We start from the raw sequence: 14,947 nt of genomic DNA, 5'->3' as shown, positions 1-14,947 counted from the left end.
AGTTACTAGTTCCCTGACCTTGGTAAAGCTTTTCAACCTCCCTAATTCTCGTTTACTTAATGTATAAAACAGGGATCCTAACACTTGCCTCTTAATGTGATTGCAAGGATTGAATGAAATAATAGAATTAAAAGATTTTAGTGGGAGTAAAGGCTTTCGTGTGATGCCTAGCACATAGTACATATGGAATAAACGGTAGCTATTATAATTATTTTAACTATCTCCCTGCGTAAGGCATTTCTCTTCCTTAAAACAATTCCCCTGTCCTTTCTTTCAGAGCTCATGCAATTTAGCAGCAACAGCAGGAGGCAATCTGGGCAGGCATAAAATAAACCTGTGTGCCGGCTGGGTGCAAAGGGAGACATTAATTCTGACCAGGGGACAGGTCAATACAGAGGTCTTCTCAGGTGGTCAGAAGACATTATTTTAGGCATATAAAATCCGTGTATTATTAGGAGCAGAGCCTATCAGAAATTGTTGCAGCCAAGGTCATGTTCATAGAGAAAATAGCTCCCCCTTGATTATGAATTGTCATTGAACGGAAAATTCAAGAGCTGAGATGAAAGAAAAAAATGGCTCTCCGGAAAGGACTAAAAAAAACGAGTCTCACTAACCTAGAATCTGCCAATTCCTTTTCTTTTACCCCAGAAAAGGAAAACTTGAATGCTAATCTTTGTTCAAAGGATAAATCTTATTTTTATCCTGAAATACCTTTTTTGTTGTTTTTCCCTAATAACGTATACTGGCTTGGTCAGACTGCGCTACAGTTATATAAAAAGATACGTAGGTGTTTTCAGAACTAAAGAAATAGCAGGATTATTATATGCATTGCTGTATTACTGGAGTTCCTCAACTTGTCCATGAATGACAGAATTCCTATTATAAAATTTCCCTGAAAACTCTGGGCAGGCCTTGTAATGGGTAAGATTGTATCTCTGACTCAGGACTTGACAGGAAATAAACACTCTAACATTTAGAAAATTCATAAAAATTTTTAGTATGTTCATATCAAGAATTATGAAATAGTCATATTTCAACTTCTCTTGGAGATCGATTTTAACAGAAAGCAAAAAATCAGAACCTATTCCAAAGACATTTTTATAATTTTCTTACAGAAGTCTCAAAAAAGCTGGCTTGAGTATATATATATACATGAGTATTTTGAATGTCTTTCTAAATTTTGACATTAGATTCCCAGCAAAACAAATATTAAACCATAAACTACTTTTATTAAATGTTCTCTTTTACCAATTGTCAGTCTTTTCAATATATGACTGTTAATCTCAGATTCTCCCAATACTCAATACTTACGTCATTTTATTTTGTTATAGAACCCAGCTGTGAACTTCGTTTTTTGCTTTTAAGTTCTTATTTCCTTGTCCTTTAAAGATCATATTTTTTTCCATAATAATTTAGCACCTACTGTTTTTAAATTGAACAAATTCAATTTCATTCTTGGACAATTATCTTTTAATTATTTCCAGGGGAACCTGTTATTGTGTTAGTGCAAGCTAGCCAAGGGAATGGAATATGTAATATAGCACTGAAACGCTCCACTTTTAGATGCTCCATATATGTTTGTTAGATTTCGTTTGTTGAAAATTTAGTTCTCTAAATTATAACTACATAAAATGCAGACATCACAGCTGGTAAACACTTAAGCAAAACTTTAAAATCACTTGGATAATCTTGAGAAAGCAGCTAAAAACAGATGTGATGCTAAATAATTCTACAGATTTTATCTCTACTTTGCCAAATGGTGCTCAGATGGAAGGCAAACACAGCATTCACTGACTGGAAAATCAAATACTACTTAAAAGAATGCCTTGATATTTCAGGTGGGACTTGGTTATCAAGAGACTTGGCTCAAGTACCTGTTGCTTTAGAGTTTGGAAAAAAGAAAGCTGGTTTCTATTCTGAATTCGTAGCCATTCTTAGAGACTGGCAGATGGCCAGTGGCCAAAAGGAGACAGATACAAAACTGTAAAATACATAGATAGGCAGATAGATAGATAGATAGGTAGATAGATAGATGGATGGATAGATAGATAAAAATACACAGCTCAACACCATTTTTTAAAAGAAAAGAATTACATGTGCTTTATATCCAAAAAACTAGTAAATCAAATGTTAGCTTTCCAGAGGGAAGAAATGTAGCCTATATTTTCAGCATTGATAATTATCTGCTCCTGAAAGGTTCTTTAACTAGAATTTTCTGAAAAAGTACCCACATTTTTCTAAAATATTTTACCATTGTCACGCAGGGTGGCATGCGGGGTCTCTGGTCCCGCTCCCCACATAAGAACACAGGACATGGAAAGGCCAAAAAGTAACGAACACCCATGGAGCCATAGATAGGGGAGTCATATCACTATAGTCTCGCTGGTGGCTGAGCTGGAGACACAGAAAGCAGGAGCCACACTATCCGCAACCTGCCGTCCACTTCTCTCTGCCAACCAACCCCACTTGCTGGCTGCAATCTGCCATGCCAACTGCAATCCGCTCTTGCCAGCCCAGCCACCATCTTCTTGCTAGCCCCCATTTGCTGCTAGCGTAGCCACAGCAGTTATATTAGTGGCCAATGGCTCACTGGTTACAGCCGATGGCCATCCAATCACAGTTGATGGCCGTTTACTACGTGAGCCAGAACTGTTCCATGTGAGGCTGAGAGCCTGGAAACTGCACTCCTGGCTCTGTTGCCACAAACATACATATTTCTTTCTTTTAAAAACATTTATTTGTTTGTATATTGATTGATTGATTAAGTGTAGGTATGTGGTGAAAATTCAAACTCTACAAAAGGGAATAAGAGGAAATGGTAATAGTCTTTCTATATGCCAATTTCCAATATATTAAGGTTTCCCCAAGGTGAGCTCTGTTAGCAGTATCTTACGTGTCTTTCCAGAAGTATTCTCTATATTGAAATATACTTCAAAATGCTTTCATGTAATGGATAAAATAATATCATACCTTATTGTACTGTTACAATTGATTCACACAAAAAGAATTAGTATACTTTTGTTAAAGCTAGACTTGGAATGCTCAAAAGGAAGAAAGAATTGACTTTAATTTTGTATTCTTAAAACACCATTTTGTTTATACTACTTTTCAGGACAAGCTAATTATTAGAAATACTAAGATTCTTTATTTAAATTTGAAAGGATCATAAAGGGTCTTGCACTAAAAAAAAAAATTCAAATTTCAATTCACCTCTTATAAAGCACTGCACATCAAAACAATTTTCTTATCTGTAGGGTATTTCTACCAGCCCCTTAGTCTATTTAGAACAGTGAATTTCCATGTTGGTAGCAGTCATTGAATAAAAATTTAGAAATCAAAGCTGTTCCAATCATTTTAACTAACTAGCAGTGTTCTAAAATCTTCTGCTTTATTTATTATATATACAAAACTTGCTTCCTTTTATCAAGACCCAGTTCATTAACTCCAAATAGATTTTAACAACAGATGTTTTTAGCTTTAGAACTTTCTGCTATAATATTTCTCTATTCCAAATTAGGAATACGTGTTTTCATACAACTTTGGCATAACCACTGCAGGCTTGCAGGACTCTTAGCCCACACGCCCAAGATCAGCATTTCCACCTTGCTCTTAGAACACAGGGCCTCCTGAAAAGGTTTATTAAAAAGTGAAATTCTTGGGCTCTGTTTTGGACCTCCTGAATTTGAATCCCTTCGTGATCTGCAGAGAAATCCACATTTTAACAAGCTCCTGTGGCTATTCTTAAGTGTCCCAATATTTGAGAACTACTAAGGTTGGGGCCACTCAGACCTAAAGAATATAAAAATCAAATACATTTAGATGAACACATGCATTTCACATTTCAGGGTATAGAGTCAAAGAGCTTTAACTGATTTGGCCAAGATTAGTCAGTTAATTGTTGGCTCTGCCACTCGGTCTTCAGCTATCCAGTCTAATCCACCTCAGACAACAAAACATGGCCCCCTCTCTAGTATCAATTTTGGGAATTTTGATCCTTTGGAATAAGGCAGAAATACTTCAATTCTGGACTCTTCCTGAACCTTGACTGGCTAGTACTCCTTGATACAGAAAGCCCAATACACTTAATCTGAATACACTAAACAGAAAGAATATCATTTAGCTTAGACTTGGGTCAGTTTCAGACCGATGTTTTATCCGTTGTTGCTGAGTGCGTATAATTAACACTTAATGTTTTCTGATGCCTTCGATCAGAAATGACAGCAATTCTCTTCCTGTCTGTCATGACTGGGCGGTGTGACAACAAAGCATTCCAATTAATTTTCCTTCAGTTAAATAATTTTGCTGGATCTGATACATCAGCAAGGACATGCTTTCTATTAAAGACACAAAAATAGATTTTGTTGGAGTTGTAAGTAGCTTAATATTTTGCACTAAACCGGACATTCAATTTATATACTGAAAACGGTAACATTTTTGGGTATCAGAATATTAATAATCAGTAATTCTGATAAGCAGATGGAAGTGATTTCAACTTGAAAGAAGGTCAATATATTGGAACATAGATCAATGAATGTTTATTTAAATTCTTAAAGCTTGATGAGTTCTAAATGTGCATCTGAAATGAGGTGCATTTCCAAGCAGAACTTGATCTTAGCCCCATCCATTGAAATGAGCTTAAGGTTATAATTAGTTTTGGATCAGGGATCCTGGATTTCCTATATGGCTTCTACTTGATGATTAGGTCTGGACTTCACACCTTATTACCAAAGCCAGTGGGTTTCCTTATGTGAAAGGATCTTGTAAAGGTATAGTATAAAACACGTAGCTTCAAATATGGTGTCAAAGGGGTGTAGGCTATGGCTTTATCAAGGACATAAAGGTAATCTTTAAATATGTGCAATTATACAGGCTCCCTATCACTACTGATTTACCTTAATTTTACAAATTTTAGACTTAGCCATATATTCTAAGAGTACACGGCTTGTCAATCAACAATTGTGCGTTTCTGATGCTCTCCTTTCAATCTTAAAATCTTGGACTAAGTTAATTAAGCCTTACAGCTAAGTCAGATCAACAGAAAGCTTTCTGTGGCCCTCTAAGGATTGCAGTGGAGTTGGTGTCTTACTTGAGGGCTAGATATTGAGGTGAGTAAGTAGGCAAAAGTCATACTGAGTCAAAATATGCTTGGAATATCCTTAATACCATCTACTCAGGAGCCTGACAGTCTTTTAATAAAACCAGTTCTTCCTCCAACGTCAGAATGGACTGTGGGATTTAGAGTTGACCCAAGATGAAGTTGTTGGCTTGTCTTTAGGACCACGTGGTATGAAAAGTACCCACTGCATCTTTATACACTAGAGTCATACTCAGTGCTGCAGATATGCCCATGTTAAGGGGCACATAGGAACGAGATCAAAAGAGGAAGGTATAGTCAACTCTTGGTACGTTTTTCAAGAGTGTAAGATTAGTGATTAGGGAAAGGTGAGATCAGCTGCACTACTTAAATTTGTTCTCTCCATCTCTTCTCTCAAACTTAGGTAGCTTAATTTCTGTAAGCTAAATTAGTCAATTTTCAAAATTTAGCTGTGTCTATATACAAATGGTTTTTCATTCTTAATTAATTAGGTTTATAATACATTTTGTAGCAATAATGAATTATTAGCCAGTATTTCTGACTTATTCATTTTCAAAATTAAAAAAAATATATCTTACATGTGACAATTTCTATTTCTCTTTTTGTTACTGCAAAGAAATTCAATTCATTCAGTGGAAAATAACAGACAGTGCCAGAGAATGCTCAGGGAACTGCGATAGAAATAATAGGTTAAAAAAATATAGAGAAGTTTTTTGGGAACATCTCTCCTTCATGTCATATTTATTCTAAACTAAATATGTTACACTACTATTCAGTAAACACAGGTCCTTACCATTAGTAGGGATTTGCTTGTTCTATTCTTTCGGTAGGTGGAATCATAAAATGTATTTATTCCCCAAATTTTACCAGTGCCAGTCTTATGACTCTGATTGGAATTAAGTAAATATAAGGTGGAAAATTCTTTAAAGTAAGGCACAAAGAGTCTAACTCCCCCGTGATCAATATGCTTCATGTTGATCTTTAATGCCAGGTATCAGCTTAGTTCTTTCTACAGTGTCAGTGGTTGACACTGACAAGGCCCATGGATAGAAACAGCCAAAGTGAGCAATTAAAATTCTCAAGAAAGTGGAAATTTCTGGCCTCAATTATCTGGCCTCAATTCAGTGTAACCGTATATGCTGAAGTCCACTATTAGGCCAGGCACTGTTGGGTGCTGTGGAAGACACCAAAATAAGTAAGATTGTGTTTCTACCATTTAAAGAATTTATGTTCTCCTATTTCTCCTTGTTGATTCCTGCTTTTTTCTTCAACTCCATGTGGCAACAATTCAAATCATACCAAAGAGTACTTAATACAATGTAATACTCATTCTCATGCCTGACCCTGCTCATTATAGTTTCCCCAGAGACAAATATTGTTTTAAGTCTCACATGTGTCTTTTCAGAGGTATTCTCTGTCTATACAAACACATATGTATATAAATATACTTTAAATAATATTATGTAATGGAAAATTAGCACTGTCCTCATTATGCCAAGCAATCAGCTAGTTCCTGGAATCTCTTCTATTTTCAATTTACACTCTCTCCATCACTGATTTCATTCAGTCCCATGAATTTAAATACTATCTAAATGATAATGACTCTCCAATCGGAACCTCTAGCCATAGCCTCTTCCTGGAATTTCTGGCTTATTTATTCCACCTACTCAACATTTCCACTTGAATTCTGATAGGCATCTTAAACTGAACTTGTCCCTAACCAAACTCTATTTCTCCTCACCCTACCTAGTCTCTGTTCCTTGTGCCATCTTATCTAGCTAAAAAAAAAAGGATACCAGCATCCACCAAATTGCTAGGAAGCATCTTTGATTCTTATCTTACCCTATTCCTTTTCTTCTAATTCACTAGTAAGTGATTTGTCTCCTTCCAAAATATACCTCCCATTCATTCATCTCTCTCGATCCCCATAATTATCATCCTTGTCCAAACTGGTATCACTCCTACTGTAGACTGTTGCATATGCCGTCTACTTTTATCTTCCTTCCCTTCAAACAAACAAACAAACAAACCCAAAAGCACACACAAAAAGCCCAGCTATTGTCCATGGAGCAGCCAGAATTGCATCGTGAAAAAATATAACGGAATCATATCACTTCTCTGCTTAAGTTCTTCTAAAATCAAAGACTTCCTGCCACCCTGAGAATAAAACCCTTGCTGGCTTACCAATCCATCGGTGTCATGGTACTATGCTACCTTTCTGACCTCATCTGATACCACTTGCCCTTCATGCTCAACTCTGAAAGCTCTCAACTCACCGCACTTCTTTCCCTTCCTCATCCGATCAAACCTGAACCCACAGCAGGGCCACTGCACTTGCCTGTCCCTTTGAAGTACTCTTTTTCTTCACCTTGACATAGCTGTTTCCCTATCATTCAGATCCAAGTTAATTGTCACTTCCTCCAAGAAGCCTTTCTTGTATGTCCAGTTAGGGTAACAACTGTCTCTTTCAAACACAACAGGTCACTCATCATCAGCTGACATTTTGTTTAATTATTAATTCATTTGTTTTCTAGCTTAATAAGCTAAACTCTTAAGTTCCACAAGAGCATTGGCTCTGATGAATACCTGATTATTGTCCTAAAGACCTCAGTGCTTAGACTAGTGCTTGCTATATACATTAGGGTGGAAAGTATTCAATACATTTTTAAATGGATGAATGAATGGATGAGTATTTTAAGAGCTAAAATGTATTTTCAATTTAAAAATAAACTTTTGGAGGATGATGGCTGATGAAACCAAGCTTCAAAACGGCAAGGTTGTTTAGCCAACAAGTAAACTCCTATTATTCTTACATTATTCTTATTAATTTTGCTATATGTCCCCTTGCATTGTCCTATTTACTTTTAATTTTTTGCCATAGCACTCATCACTTACTATTAACTCTATTTTCTGCATGTCTCTGCTTAAAAGCAATCTCCCATACTAAAAATGTGAGCTCTGTGAAGGCAGTGATTTTTTTTCTTGTTTACTAACCACTGAATTTATAATTTAGGATTACAACTTGAACACAGAGACATTCAAAAATTGTTGTTGAATGAGTGAAGATATGAGGTATAGTTGAAAGTGGCTGATTCAGGTCTTCTCAATTTGCAGTGAAGAAGTAAACGCAGGTTTTCCTAAAGGCAATGGGCCGTCTATTCTAGGTAAACACTTTTGATCACAGATCTCTATATATTCCTATGGCTCAAATTCCTTCAGACATTGGGTAAGCTTTAGTTTTTGCTCCCTGATAAATGAGAATTAAAGGAAATAAACAAACCAATTAAACTTATCTTTTTAGAGCAAACCCACCTGGAGAGTTTCAATAATCACCACCAACTGATTATCATTCAGGGATAAATAAAAACAAAAGAGAAAGTAAGAAGAATGGAAGAAAAATCTGCAAGGCACTTTTTGTGCTGCTTAGGATAAGACTTCTTGTTTTATTGAATTTGTTAATAAAAGCTCTAAAGGCTGGGGAAATGCTTCCAGGCAACAAAAGGAAAATTTTGAAGCTCACAGGTTTAAGGAGAAATTAATAAAATGCAGTGGGGAAATTAAGTTGAACAAAAGTGCAATGAGCCATAGTTAAACCAATTAATTAGGCAGGTTTTGATATGTATATAACTGAGTTGCTGGAGAATTAAACATAAATCCAAGATTTTAAAACCAGGGTTTGGTATTCAACAAAACAGCAAATAGTAACACGCAGGAAGCTTATATATTTTTCAGTAGTGTTCTTTGATGGATTCCTTCCACATTCATATATATCACCATGTTTCTTTTTTCTATTAATCTTGAAAAAAAGCTGTGCTTTCAATAATACACCACCAGCCTTATGCTCTGCTCAATTCTCTTCTGCATTGTTTTTATGCCTAAAAAAACAACAACCCTGTAACACTTTTTTGCAACATCAATTATATAAAAAATATTTTTCAGCAGGATGTCTGTCACTTTTCAGGCGATGATGAAGATTAACTTGCTTAGTGCACCTGCAGCCTGGCAGGTGTGAAGCAGAACAGGAAAGGGGTCAAGACAACAGGCCTGGGAGTCACACAGATCAGGATCAATTCCAAATTTAAGAGCGAAGAGCAATGAGACCCTGCACAAATATTAGGTTGGTGCAAAAGTAATTATGGTTTAAAAGGTTAAAAATAATTGCAATTACTTTTGCACCAACCTAATAACTTAGCTTCTGTCAGCCTCAGTTTCCTCCATTGTAAAAATGTTGTACAAGTTAAATACATTTGAAAATTTCTTAGCACAATGTGTGTAGAGAAATCTCCCAAAACAATAGAAGTAGTAACAGTACAAACCAGTTTCCAATTTGTGGATGTCTTTTGATTGCTAAAATTGCTTGTTTGGAACTTTAAACATATTCCCACCAATGAGATTAAAATAAACAAAAAACAAACATAATGAAATGGTTAGTAGAAGGTAGGTTTCTAGACTAATGTCCCAAATCTTCAACTATCATAACATTATTTTAGACAAGAATTGTCCTAATAGTACTCAGGCTGGGTGGCAACCGTGACCTGGTTTCCCCTTGATTTTCCTGTTTTCAACATTGCAAGTCCCTCATCCTGGGAAACACTTTGGTCCCAGACAAATCTAATCATGGTTCCCTCATTTGGAACCTAATCATCATTCATTCATTCATTCATCCATTTTTATGCAGCACCACGTACAGTTTTAGACACTGAAGATATAAGGGCAAATCACCCCTAATAAACCCACAGCCAGCAAAGGAGACAGACAAATGAACAAATGTCCTATGCTAAAAGCTAATGATGAAGGCATGTCCAGGATGATCTGGTGGTTTAGAGAGATTTCTAGCGGAGCTGAGTACTAAGCTGGAACATGACCTGCATACACACCCCAAACCAGAAGCCCCTACTTTGTTCTTTTGGGCATTTTTCATCTCTGAGCTCAGTATTACTTAAATACTGAAATGCCATATTTTTTTATTCACTTTGGTCATTATCTAAACAGATTTTGAATGATTCTTGGTATGCATGCGATTTTTGTGAAATGTCAGAAAAATAGGAATATAAACAACCACAAACCCTTGATTTTATAGCAATTCTTTCCACGTTGGAAATACAGCTAGTTAAAAATCTGCTTTTAAGAATGCTAATTGCCTGCTTGCTTTTTCATTATTTGAAATTCGTTGCCCAAAGGAAATTATTGGAACAACATGTCAAATTGAACACCAAACGTAAGTTATAATAAATAATACTGTTCTATGCAGAATAATGTAATGGTTGCCCGAAAGTTAGCAAGTTAAACATGTTTCCTAAAGCTTGTTATCAAGAAACTTGCATTCTATTCTTAATACTTTTAAAACATTCCTGAACACGCCTCTATCATTACAGCAAATGCTGCAGCAAGATGATAAGACAGACTGCTTACAACAGAAAGCTCTGATGGAACCTGCTTGGAGATTCGGTTCTCCACCTGGAGGAAGAAGCGGAATTTTCACAGAGAAAGTGAGATGCGTCTAATTCTCAGACAGAATATAAGCTTCATGGGGGGTGAAAGAGGCATGGACCACGTCTATATTATTCACTACTGCTTTCCCTGTGCTTGGGACATAGCTGATGCACAAAATGGTTGAGTAAATAACAAAACACATTCAGAAGTCTTCCTTCTGTATTTGTATTTCTAACAAATGATCATCCGGACTCCTGCACACTCTAGGGACTCAAAAGTCCTCTTTGCCATTCATAAAAAATCAGTAACCCTCTTTGACATCAGCAAGTGAGGCAGCTTAAGTGTCAGTCAGTTAATTATAACACAGACCGATACCATACATTCTATTTATGTAGAGACCAGTTAGTTTCCTCAGCCTCAGACTATATCTCTCATCAGGGCTAGTAACCTTTAAGATATTCAGAGGAATTTACTAAGAATGTGCATGTCATTAAGAGTAAATTATCCTTGTTATAGTAAAGATGTCTCACACCACGCTTTCCATAGAATATGGACCAAAAGCATCAATTTAAAGACTCATCAATTGCAATTATCATCTATCTTAAGCCCCAAAGGGATTATGAATGTATGTCAGATAATGATCTTATTGACTATGAAGGTTCTTGGTAATTTTGAACAACCAGACAAAGGAAAGGACTAAAATTCTCACTTGTGAGCATTTTTTTTTTTTTTTTTTTGTATTTTGGTCATTTTTTTTAAATACATGTATACCTGTATATTGTATACTTGCATAATGCATATTTAAATAACTTATATTTAAAAGAATCAATACGCCTGATACATTTAAAATTCAATGGAAGAATTCAATGGAAGCAGGTCCTTTTAAAATTTAAAAAATTTTCATATTATTACTTTTTACCTTTGAAGTTTACTACACCAACTGCAGTTGAAGCCAATCTGAGAAGATACACAAGGGCCACAACCATTAAACTGGAGACAGGCTAGGAAACAGGAGAGAACAGAGTCATCATGACTAACCGGCAGTTTGGAGAAAACAACAACACTTGCTCAACCAAAATAAAAGTCACCCACCCATCCCCACAGACGTGCAGGATGAAGATACTCCTGTATGTCAAGTACTGTGTTATAATTATTACACAGATCAGACCATCAAACTTGCAAATTGACTTTTCCACCTCAGTAGGTTCCCATGTTCACTTACTAGGTAATGGGGTCATCTCCACAGCTGAAATGTTGGTAATTTTTGACATTTGTAACTCTACTCGGTGGTATTCATAAATTGTTCTTCTTCGAACATCTGGAAAAACAAAAGTAGAAAAAAAATCAAATTTCAATATTTCTTCACCTATAAAACAACAGTGTTTTAATAATGAATGTAGAAGTGTATACTTTCAGTTAGTGCAGTTTTAAAATAAAGATTTAAAATAGCAATCCTTTTGGAGGTGGGCAGTTAAGCGGCATCGGCTCATGTCTTGCGTTGGGAAGGCAGCGGGGCTCAGGCCTCCCGGCGAAGCATTGTCTTACAAATTGGTAGAGGACGAACTTGCATTGTTAGATAAAAGCATAAATGAATTTTGGAGTAAATTCAAAGGCAATGTCAGTGACATCTCCTGTCAGATGGTGGGACTAAGAGATACCTACAAGGACATCAATAAAGCATTTGCAGAAAAACTATCTGTGAAATTAAAGGAAGAAGAACGAATGATTCAGATACTATTGGAATATCAAAATCAGATCAGCAGGCAGAATAAGCTCATTCAAGAAAAGAAAGATAACCTGTTAAAGTTGATTGTTGAAGTAAAAAGCAAAAAGCAGGAAATGGAAGTACTGACTGCAAATGTCCAGGATCTTAAGGAAGAATATGCTAGGAAGAAGGAAACTATTAATACTGCTAAAAAAGCGAGTGAAGAGAGGTTGAAAAGGCTCCAAAAATCTGTAGACGTGTATAAAGATCGACTTGGACTAGAAATTCGAAAAATTTATGGTGACAAATTGCAGTTTATATTCACTAATATTGACCCTAAGCATCCTGATAGCCCATTTATGTTTTCCCTACACCTAAATGAAGCAAGGGACTATGAAGTGTCAGATAGCGCTCCCCATCTTGAGTGCCTATCAGAATTTCAAGAGAATGTAAGGAAGACCAAAAATTTTTCAGCTTTTCTTGCCAATGTTCGGAAAGCTTTTAGTACTATGGCTTATAATTAATGTATAAATAGTATATAAAAACTGTTTAGTTTTGTTCCCTATTATGTGTCTCTCTTAAAAAGAATTCTCATCCATTGTCTGCCTGTAATCCTTTTGTATTTTTTAAATATCTCTGTGTGGTGTATTTCTTTATAGAGCATTTTAATTAAAATCTTGGGAAATAAAAAAAAAATAAAATAAAATATCAATCCTTTTGAAGAAATTGATTATAAAAAACAACCTAAAACCTAACACCAAAAAACAAAAAACAAACAAACAAAAATGAATGACAATCATGTGCTCAGGTACCCAGAAGTCTTTTTATCAATGAAATTGAAAATGTTGATTAGGGTCTCAGATATCTTACTTCATTAGTGAGGCTCCAATCCATTGCTAACCAGAGTATACTTAAGACATTTTCTAAACAGGTTTATATATTTTGAAAGATTTTGACATGAAATCAAGGAGTTAAGATGATATCATTTATCCCAAACTGCAGTGAATCCTTTAGGAATGGGTAGCAATCAAAACATTTTTACAGCCTAAATAAAATTGGTTTTGCCAAAATAAGTCTGTCAGCTTTAAAGGTTTAGAATAAATTTCTTTAACAATAGTGAAAACAGAACTTAAAAAAATCTGTACTGCTATTTATTAAATATAATATCATATCTAAGGAAAGTTAATAATTTGCACTGCTATTGCATGCAGGAATTTATAATAATTCATCAGCAAATCCAGCAGTGTCCCTGACAAATAGGCTAGATGGAGACTTTGACAAGAACTTTAATAATTAAAAATCAGATACATATAAGTAAACATATTTTATAACAAAAGAAAACTTGATAAAATACATTTAAAATTCCCTTTTAATAAAACACCTGAACCTTATGCTAATGTACCCGCCTGAGTTTGGTAAATATCAACGGAAAAGTAATGTTATCAGCATTTTTTTTAGCTCTTGGAATGCTTGTAATGACAGGAATCCTTTTCCTGAATATTATCATATCTGTCAGGAATTATTTGGGAAACTGTAAGTTATTTTTTAAATATCATGGTATCCAATCTTGGGAAGTCACATGTCGTAGTGGTTAATAACACACGCTCATGAACAGCGTGTCTTGTTCAAATCCCAGTGTTGCTACTTGGTATCTATCTATATGACCTCGGGATCCTTTGTGAGTCTCTCTGTGCCTCGGTTTCCCCATCTATAGACTAGAGATAATAGTACTTATATCACCAAGTTGTTTTGAGGATTAAAATGCGATAATAAATGAAAATTACTTAGAACAAGCCATTTCACATTGTAAGTGTTTAATAACTGTCAGATATAATTTTTGCCTAACTTCAATCTGGCAACCATAGATCATGCTGTTTATAAACTGCATATCATGATCTAATTCCTAAAGCTCTAAACTCCCTGAAGTCACACTGAGGCCCTGAAACCGGGCTTCTAGGCATTTGTCTCCCATCTTATCTTAGAGAAAGTGAAATCTTGAATAAAGTCAATAGACCCAACAATGATCTCCTCTGGGGCATGAAGCAAGAATATTGTGGCCCAGAAGACAGTTGAACTCGCTTTTAGTAAAAGTGATCAGGAAATACAAGATACTTAAACATCCACGAAGGAAGTCAAACATCTACTTACAACCCACACACACCTCTCCTTTTCTCCACTCATATCCTTCTACCCATTTCTGATTATTCACCATGAAATTCTATTCCAGAAAGGAAGAGGGAGGGAATGGCCCAAAATGAACTCTTTTGGAGCTAGGAGTTGTTCTAGAGCCACTCATTGACTATATCTTTAGGTTTGTGATATTGGAAAGTACTGTTTAGGACCCTAATACAATTAATTTCTTTTTGGTGTAAATTAAAGATGCACATATACTTTTTAGAGCATAACATTTATCAAACATTAGAGAAAATGCTGACTTCATGGTATTTAGTAAGGTTTCATGAGGCACATGAATCATGGTGTTTTTTGTTTTGTTTTGTTTTTTTTTTTTTTTACTTTCAAGGCATATGAAAAGATTATTCAGCTTCTGCCTTTGTCTAAATAGGATGTGTTCCTATATACCACTTTGCCATACATTTTGCTAAACAATTTAGTTCTCACAAATAAAAACATAACATGACTTTGTCTTGAGATCACTGGGACGGGGGTTTTGAGTTTTCTTCATGTTGAAATTTGCACAGTATCTACTATACTAA

General features: G+C 35.4%; 2 protein-coding genes across 5 annotated transcripts in view; one reads left to right on the top strand and one right to left on the bottom strand.

The window, feature by feature from the left end:
• Nucleotides 1–14,947, bottom strand: part of PLXDC2 (plexin domain containing 2) — a 389,290-nt gene that overhangs the window by 80,937 nt on the left and 293,406 nt on the right. For all 4 annotated transcript variants that reach the window (XM_033100592.1, XM_033100589.1, XM_033100590.1 and 1 more), the window contains 2 exons: nucleotides 11,751–11,846; nucleotides 11,448–11,529 (listed from right to left, as the gene is read on the bottom strand). In XM_033100592.1, the coding sequence (XP_032956483.1) occupies nucleotides 11,448–11,529; nucleotides 11,751–11,846 (178 nt within the window). The remainder of the gene's footprint in view (nucleotides 1–11,447; nucleotides 11,530–11,750; nucleotides 11,847–14,947) is intronic.
• On the top strand, nucleotides 12,017–12,793 carry LOC117019101 (kinetochore protein Spc25-like). Its single transcript, XM_033100518.1, has one exon. The coding sequence runs from the start codon at nucleotides 12,017–12,019 to the stop codon at nucleotides 12,755–12,757; it is 741 nt and encodes a 246-aa protein (XP_032956409.1). The 3' UTR covers nucleotides 12,758–12,793.

Source organism: Rhinolophus ferrumequinum (assembly GCF_004115265.2).
Source record: "Rhinolophus ferrumequinum isolate MPI-CBG mRhiFer1 chromosome 5 unlocalized genomic scaffold, mRhiFer1_v1.p scaffold_110_arrow_ctg1, whole genome shotgun sequence".
Lineage (NCBI taxonomy): Eukaryota > Metazoa > Chordata > Mammalia > Chiroptera > Rhinolophidae > Rhinolophus > Rhinolophus ferrumequinum.
The sequence above is the reverse complement of the archived record's forward strand: the minus strand, read 5'-3'. Positions and strand labels throughout refer to the sequence as shown.